General features: G+C 56.7%; 5 protein-coding genes across 5 annotated transcripts in view; 4 read left to right on the plus strand and 1 right to left on the minus strand.

Annotated features, from left to right (window-relative positions):
- The window catches only part of PTSG_08837 (TKL/LISK/LIMK protein kinase), a 5,715-nt gene extending 4,951 nt beyond the window's left edge, over positions 1 to 764 (plus strand). The window contains exon 12 of the mRNA XM_004990167.1: positions 1 to 764. This exon is cut by the window's left edge and continues 505 nt beyond it. Coding sequence (XP_004990224.1) covers positions 1 to 504 — 504 coding nt within the window. The 3' untranslated portion in view covers positions 505 to 764.
- A 538-nt stretch (positions 765 to 1,302) lies between these two features.
- On the plus strand, positions 1,303 to 2,909 carry PTSG_08838 (uncharacterized protein; the record flags this gene model as incomplete). The annotated part of the gene is made up of 2 exons (XM_004990168.1): positions 1,303 to 1,350; positions 1,705 to 2,909. 2 exons carry the CDS (start codon positions 1,303 to 1,305, stop codon positions 2,686 to 2,688), a joined length of 1,032 nt encoding a protein of 343 aa, XP_004990225.1. The 3' UTR covers positions 2,689 to 2,909.
- Positions 2,910 to 3,127: 218 nt separating this feature from the next.
- On the plus strand, positions 3,128 to 6,435 carry PTSG_08839 (aminotransferase; the record flags this gene model as incomplete). The annotated part of the gene is made up of 6 exons (XM_004990169.1): positions 3,128 to 3,555; positions 3,738 to 3,770; positions 4,077 to 5,014; positions 5,208 to 5,364; positions 5,693 to 5,804; positions 6,018 to 6,435. Exons 1-6 carry the CDS (start codon positions 3,195 to 3,197, stop codon positions 6,433 to 6,435), a joined length of 2,019 nt encoding a protein of 672 aa, XP_004990226.1. The 5' UTR covers positions 3,128 to 3,194.
- Positions 6,436 to 6,438: 3 nt separating this feature from the next.
- PTSG_08840 (uncharacterized protein) lies at positions 6,439 to 7,612 on the plus strand (the record flags this gene model as incomplete). The annotated part of the gene is made up of 3 exons (XM_004990170.1): positions 6,439 to 6,764; positions 7,040 to 7,115; positions 7,439 to 7,612. 3 exons carry the CDS (start codon positions 6,439 to 6,441, stop codon positions 7,610 to 7,612), a joined length of 576 nt encoding a protein of 191 aa, XP_004990227.1.
- Positions 7,613 to 8,020: 408 nt separating this feature from the next.
- The window catches only part of PTSG_08841 (uncharacterized protein), a gene marked incomplete at both ends in the record, with an annotated part of 2,570 nt that continues 2,459 nt past the window's right edge, over positions 8,021 to 8,131 (minus strand). Inside the window, one exon of the mRNA XM_004990171.1 lies at positions 8,021 to 8,064. Coding sequence (XP_004990228.1) covers positions 8,021 to 8,064 — 44 coding nt within the window. The remainder of the gene's footprint in view (positions 8,065 to 8,131) is intronic.

The raw sequence follows: 8,131 nt of genomic DNA on the forward strand, positions 1-8,131 counted from the left end.
TGTTGTGACGTCATATGCACTGGTGTTGTTGATGATGCGGATGGTGATGGCGGTGTGAATGGCATGGTTGAGGCTGGTGCTCATCTACTCTTGAGAGACAACACAGAGGAACAAGGCCAACAGCAGCAGCAGCAGCAGCATGGGGCGGTGATGTGTGGAGGGCGGGTGTTGCTGCAGCGCCCACCACAGCGACGGGGCCACAAGGCGAACACAGCAGCGACTGTGGCTGTACCGAATGGCTGCTCGCTTCCACAGCTGTCGAACGCCAGCAGCGACAACACGAACGACGCTGGGCGAAGCGACGTTGGGGGTGCACGTGGCGGCATGGATGTAGACCAACCGCAACCGCAACCACACCAGGACGAACAACAACGACGGCACCCACAACACCAATATCAACACCCACAACCACAACAGCACCAGCGACACAGGCAGCACCTGAGCTATCCAACGCACAGCAAGGACGCCTTGCTGAAGAGCGATATTCGTGTATCGTTCGTGTAGCCTGTTCCCTTGTTGCCTGTACGTGCGTGCGTGTGAGTGTGCGCATGTTTCCTGTGAACGCAACGACTCTTTGTTTTCATGACGTATGCGAACGCTTGTGCGTGTTGTTGTAAGCGACCTTGCCGTATGTGACACGATGAATCCATGTGTGTGTGTGTGTGTGGTGTACATGCAGTATGTATTGCCCTCACCTTGTCAATTCTCCTTACCTGTCCATCTTCCTTTGCGTAGTACGTGCACATAAACGATCTCCCACGACACATGTGCATGATGTGCGCACACGAATGCAGTACACTCATGTCATGAGGGAGAGCGCGATGCGTTGAGACACACAACTTTTTCGTGTGATGTGTCTGTGACATGATGTGTCACGAGTCCGCCATGTGTTGTGGTGTGTCATGGCGCGCTCACAGCTTGTCCCCGCAAAACCCCAAAACGCTGTCCACAACATCACTTTTCCTTTGTTTGTTTTTCAGTGAGTGTGCATTGGGATGACTGTGTGTGTGTGTGTGTGTGTGTGTGTGTGTGTGTGTGTGTGTGTGTGTGTGTGTGTGTTCCTGCTGGTGTTGCTGCTGTTGGAGAAGACCATGCATGACGTTTGCGGGCGTGAGTGACCCACTGGCTCGATGACTTGAGTGTGGCACACGAACAAGTGCAGGGATGCCAGCGATCTTCTTGGGGTACAGCCAGAGCCGACACAAACGCCTTGACCTGCGATACTCACAATAGCACAATGCCCTGTCCGCACGACATGGCGCATGAATGAAACAACAGATCTCTCGCTCTCCCCGTGCTACCATGAGTCGCCGTCGGCGCTTGGACTTCAATTGGCGAGATCCACCACCTGTGCGTATGTGTGTGTGCGCGCTCTTTTGTGTGTGTGTGTGTGTGTTTGTGTGTGTGTGTGTGTGTGTGTGTGTGTGTGTGTGTGTGTGTGTGTGTGTGTGTGTGTGTTGAACCCCCAAGTCTTGACCCACTCTTGCTCACACCTTTCTTTCGTATTCACTTCTGTGGTGGGTGTTGCTGACGCCGCTTCACTCACTCACTCACTCACTCACTCACTCACTCACTCACTCACTCACTCACTCACTCACTCACTCACTCACTCACTCTCACACGCACACACTCACTCACTAACTCACACATCTGCACCCTCTCCCCCCCCCCCACACACACGCACCCACACTCACTCACACACAGGCAGTTCCGCCCAACCCCATTTCCAACGCCATCATCGAGAACCAGCCGCTCAATGTTGTGTTGTCCCTGATCCGCGAGTATCCGAGTGAGGTCGACACGGTGACGGAGAAGGGCCACACGCCACTTCGCGTGGCATTGATGAAGTGGCCAGAGGAGTGGGCCGAGGATCGGGTTGTCAAGGTTGTCAAAGCGCTGCTCGACGCTGGCGCTGACCCTCGCATTGCCTCCTTCTCGGGCGGCATCAATCCCTTGCAGTATGCGTGCAACTTTGGGTTTGTTGAGGTTGCTCGCGTGATCCTGGAGCGCCATCCGCAGCTCCTGCTGACCGTCTCTGCCGTTGAGATGACACCGCTGCACTATGCCTGCCAGAATTCGCTGACCATGGTGGAGCTCATCTTGGACGGTCTGCGGCACCTGAACTTCACGCCCGAGCAGATCACGCAGTACGTGAACAGGCGCAAGAACAACGACGCAACCGCCATGCACTATGCTGCCATGAACACGACGGGGGACGCCATCAGCATCATCAGCCTGCTCGCTAGACGGGGTGCTGAAGTGAACCTTCGCACGGACGGCGGCAACCTTCCCATCCACTATGCTGGCGTTGCTCGCCTCCGCGATGTCATGAACCATCTCATCGACCTCGGCAACAACCCTTTCTGGCGCAACGAGCACGGCCTAACGGCGTACGGCAAGTACTTTGGGGAAGAGCCGCACGACCACCAACTCAAGGCGTATCGCGCCCGCATGGACAGCATGCCGCCACTCGACCCCGCCGCCACAGACCTGCAGCGTGCGCAGGCGTTCTTTGAAGGTGTGCCGGAGCACATGGCACTCAGCCCTGACGAAGTGCGGGACGTGGTAGCCGGCATGCACGAGAACCGCCCGACAGAGTGGGACGACGTTGCCATCCTGCTCTACGAGATAGAGCTCATCAACCCCGTGGAATGGCGCGCGTTCTTGTCCCAGCCACATCTCCCTTGAGAGGGATGGCTGCGTTTTGTGACGTGTGTGTTTGTGTGTGTTTGTGATGTGATGTGATGCGTGCGTGTGTTTGTGATGTCATGTCTTGCTGCATTGCATCTTAGTGTGTCTTCGTGTGTGGCCTGTGTGTCAATCTGCTTGCCCTGTGTGTGTCTTCCTCTGCTGCACTGATGTCCAACCAACCAACCAACCAAGCGACCAAAAAGACACAACACACCAACACAGTCCGCGATAGCATGTTGTGTCGCAGCACCAAAACGTTCGCGGCAGCGCAAAACCAGAGACCGCATTGCGCAATTCACGACCAGAACGAAAACGCCCCCAACAGCAAAGAAGGCGATGACGCAACAAACCAGTCAAGAGAATGTCCTGAGTGGTTGGCTGACCAAGCGAGGACAGCCTCGTTCTGGTTGCTGCTTGTACCCAATTCCCCCAAGCCGAAGCAACGAAGCAACGAAGCAACGAAGCAACGAAGCAACGAGCAAGAACAGGCAAGCAGAACAACCATGGGTGGCACAACAGGCGCGACAGACGCAACAGATGCTGGAGGCGGCAGCTCCTCCACCACGACGGGCAACGGCAGCCACGATCACAGCAGCTACGCCGAAGACCACCACCACCACCATCATCATCATCATGCGCACCACATCACCGCGCGATCCGATTGCGAGTTGGAGCAGCCCGCCCTGCCCGATGACGTGGTTGTCGGTCGACATGTGCTGAAGGAAACAGGGAAGCAGGGCGATGAGGCAGCAGCGGTGGCACACGGCACCAAAGATGGCGAGGGCGAGAAGCTGGACGCTGAGACCATGGCGAAGGTTGCACGGGTCCGCCAAGCCGTCATTGGTTCCCAAACATCGCTTTCAGGTTTGAATGAGTGTGTGTGTGTATGTGTATGTGCACGTGTGTGTATGTGTATGTGCGCGCTTGTGTTGCTACCTTCACTCACGGTACGTATTTGTTTGCTTGCTTGCTTGGTTGGTTGGTTGGTTGGCCCTCACCTTGTCAATGGCGCTCGTGCTCAATCCTTTTCGTTGAATCGTTTTCAGGCCCTTTTGGCAGCAAGCCCATCGTCTATGCAGGTAACAACCAGCGGCATTCGCGATCGCTGCATCGTGATTCCACCCAAAACGCATTCACTCACTCACTCACACTCACTCTCGCACACACACACACACACTCACACACACACACTAAGGTATGCTCCCGCCCACGCTCACACACTCACTCTCTCACCCACCCACCCACACACACACACACACTCTCTCTCTCTCTCACCCACACACACACACACACTCGCTCACCCACACACTCACTCACACACACACTCACTCTCGCACACACACACACACACGCACACACACACACACACGCACACACATGTCAAGACTACACGGCGAGTGGGCGGGCCGTGTCGTTCATCGAGGACTTTATTCGCACCGTGGTGCTGCCGACGTACGCAAACACGCACACGGAAGCATCCGCCACGGGCCTGCAGACAACGGAGTTCCGTGAGGAGGCGCGCGACATTGTGCGCCAGGCGTGCGGGGGCATCCGCGGCGAGCACGTGGTGCTGTTCACGGGGTCCGGGTCCACCGCCGCCATTGCTGAGATGATTGGCGTGCTGGAGATGGCCGTCCCGCACGACGTGCTCGAGAAATACGGCCTCTCGCAGTCCATTCCAGACAAGAAGTGGCCCGTGGTGTTCATTGGGCCGTACGAGCACCACAGCAACGAGGTGAGCTGGCGCGAAACGCTGGCCACCGTCATCACCATCCCCGCCCGCGCCGATGGCCGCATCGACATTGGCGTGCTGGAGACCATGCTCAAGCGCTACAAGAACAGGCCGCTCAAGATTGGCAGCTTCTCTGCCGGCTCCAACGTCACGGGCGTGCTGACGGATGTGCCCGCGCTTGCCATGGCCCTGCACCGCCACGGCGCCCTTGCCTTCTTCGACTACGCGGCAGCTGCACCGTACGTCGACATTGACATGCAGCTGAGTCGCTATCCCGACAAGGACGCGTACCTTGATGCCGTCTTCATCTCCCCGCACAAGTTTGTCGGTGGGCCGGGCACGCCTGGCGTGCTGGTGGCGCGCAGCGAACTGTTTCACAACGCATCGCCAGTCCACCCCGGCGGTGGCACGGTGGAGTTTGTGTCGCCCACGCGCCACAAGTACAAGGCGGACATTGAGACGCGCGAGGAGGGCGGCACACCAGACATTGTCGGCTCCATCCGCTGCGGGCTCGTCTTCAAGCTGAAGATGGACATTGGCGTGCACAACATCCACGCCCTGGAGATGAACTCCCTTCGCGCCGCCCTCAACGTGCGTGATGTGTTTTTGTTGGTGTGTGAGCGTGCGTGCCTAGTCTGTGTCTGTATTTTGTTTTGTTTGCTCAGATGCTTGCGTGTCTCTGTGCGTGCGCGTGCGTGCGTTGCGTGTCATGTCTCATCGCATCAATCACGTGTCTGTTCAACCCCCCCCCCCCACCCTCCCCCGCACCAATGCAACGCTGCAGGTTTGGTGCAAGAACAAGAACATTCTTCTCCTGGGTCGCCAGCAGCTGCCCAAGTTGACCATCACCAGCTTTGTCATTCGCGTAGGCGACAAGTTCCTGCACCACAACTTTGTCGTGGCCTTGCTCAACGACCTCTTTGGCATCCAATCCCGTGGAGGTGCGTGTGTTTGCGTGTATATGTTCGTGTATTTGTGTATGTATGTGTCGTTTGCATGTGTGTGCACGTGTGTGTGTGCATGTGTATGCATGTGTATGTAATATGTTATATGTTTACATGTGTCATCTGTATGTATGTGTTTGTCATGTCTTCCTAATGCCACATGTGGACAGCAATTCATAGTCTCCTGTTGCATCCAACAACAACCCCTCCCCACACACACACACACACATACCCTCAAACAACAACATCTGTACTGTGCTCACTCCCACGCCTTGTTTGCCGCGCTCTGCATCAACCAACCAACCCGACTCGTGTGAACCTGCAGGGTGCTCATGTGCGGGTCCGTATGGGCACCGCCTGCTCCACGTAACGCAGCACGAATCAGAGGCGTTTGCAAAGGAGGTGGCCAAGGGCTACGAGGGCATCAAGCCAGGATGGTCAGCAGCAGTGTTGTGTGTGCATGTGTGCGCGCGCGTGCATGTGTGTGCATATGCATGCGTAGTTGTGTGTACACATGTGTGCGTGTGTGCGCGTATGCATGCGCGGGCGTGCTCAATTGTGTGCTGTGCATGTGTGTGCGCATGCCGCTCCCTCTCCCTCCCTCTCCCTCACTTCCCCTTTTTTCTTCCCCCCCCAACACACACACACAGGACGCGGCTGAACTTCCCCTACTTTTTGGACGCGGATGCGCGAAGCTACATTATTGATGCAGTGACGATGATTGCTGATCACGGGTGGAAACTGCTTCCGGAGTACGTGTTCAACGCCAAGACGGGGCTGTGGCAGCACAGGCGCGTAGTTGAGTCGCCACCGCCCGTTGTGCGACTCAGGGATCTGCAGTTGACGAAGCACAAGGACAGTGCCAGGCGCGCAAGCAACCACAACGCAACAACAGCGGATGTTGTGCTGCCATCCAAGGACACCTACACGCAACTGGACAGGGCCGCTTACCGCCGCCTGCTGGACGAGGCGTGGGCGGCCATTGAGGAGGCCCGCGCACGGGACCGCCGCGCCAATCCCCCGCAGAAGGTCGTGCTGAGCAGAAGCATGCAGAAGCTGCGCTGGTGAAGCATGCAGAAGCTGCGCTGGTTTGCGCTGCCCACAGACTACATGGCTGCACCACCGCCATCAGTGACGGAGGTTACAGCACAGCAGCAGCAGCAGTTTCAGCGTCGCCGCAACAACAGCACGCGCTCACAGGAGGGCATGGTGGAGTGGGGCGACCTGCCTCAGTGGTCGCTCGACCAAGGTGGCGGCGTTGGCAGATATGATGCTGACAAAAGCAGCGACGAGAATGGCAGCCCTGTGCTCTTGCAGGCGTGGGCGAGTGGTGATGACGACGGCGACGGCGTTGGTGGCAATGGCGGTGATGGTGTTGCAAGCAGCACCATCTCATCGTAAGTGAACATGCACTCGGCTGTGTGATTGTGTGATTCTATAGTTCAATATTGTGCGTGTGCGTGTGTGTCATTGCGTTTGTAGTGTGTGCGTGTGTGTGTGTGTGTGCGTGATTGCGTTTGTAGTGTGTGTGTGCGCGTGCGTTTGTAGTGTGTGTGTGCGCGTGATTGACGTGCACATGTGTGTGCAGTTGCCGATGTAACGACTTGCGTAGATGAACGCTCATGGGTGTGCTGTGTGATGGTGTGGGGCACTGTGTTTCTCTTGCTTGCAGTGACGAGGAGGCCGAGTTGAACGGACCCGTCTGCTACAACTGCAACGGCCAGCCCATCGCCGAGGAAGTGGAGGAGGTGAGCATGAGTGTGAGAACTCATGTGTTGCGTGTTTGTGTATGAATGTTGAGCACAATGCTATGTATGTGTGTGTGTGTGTGCATGCTTGTGTGTGTGTGTGTGTGCGTACGTGCGCGTGTTGGTTGCTCGCGTGCTTGTGTATTGTGTGCTTGTGTGTTGCGTGCTTGTGTGTTGTGTGCTGCCGTTGTACGTGTACCTCGCAGCTATACCCCTTTACTCAGAGCGCCAATCGCGCATGTAACATCACGCCCACACTCAACCACTCACTCCCTCACTCCAATACGCTGCGGCACCTGTTCTCCTCTGTTGCATGCGCGCAGGCAGAGCGGCGTCGGCGTCGCGCGAAAGCCCAGCGCGTGCTTGACGGGTTTGTCAAGGCAAGCGACCTGGCTGTCCAGGGAAGTGGCGTGGACCCGTCTCTTGCAGGCCTGATCCTCGGCGTGTGCATCTGCTTCACCTTTGGGCGCCAGTGGTGCAGTGGCCTCTTCTCCTGATGGGGGCGGCAGCCGCGGTGGACGGCGTGACGAAGCTGGCATGGTGGCACAATGTGCTCATGATTTGGTGATGGTGCGATATATTGCTTGCTCAAGTGGTAATTGATGGCTGATTGCTTGCTTGGTGGCTTGCGTGGTGGCTTGCTTGGTGGCTTGGTTGCTTATGTGTATGAGTGAGTGGATGATGACTGCCTTCTTTTTCGTTTCACCGATCTTAAGTGTGCTTCATGAGTCTGCCGTTTTGCTTCCTTCGTTTGCTTGTCCGTGCCCGTCTTGAGAACCGACATAAACAACACAAACCGCACACACGCGGCAAACGCGACCACACACGCCTCCCCCCACTCCGCATCTGTGACATGAGTTCACACCACTCGTGCAAGTCCACTACAAGTCGCCCATTCCAAACATCTAACCCCCTTTCGGCACCAATGTGTCTTTCATCTCCAAACACACTGCACAGGATCCAGACTTTTCGATCAAGGAAGTTATGGCGCGTCACGTCATGTCATGTCATATGTC

The sequence above is a fragment of the Salpingoeca rosetta genome (assembly GCF_000188695.1).
Source record: "Salpingoeca rosetta unplaced genomic scaffold supercont1.25, whole genome shotgun sequence".
Classification (NCBI taxonomy): domain Eukaryota; class Choanoflagellata; order Craspedida; family Salpingoecidae; genus Salpingoeca; species Salpingoeca rosetta.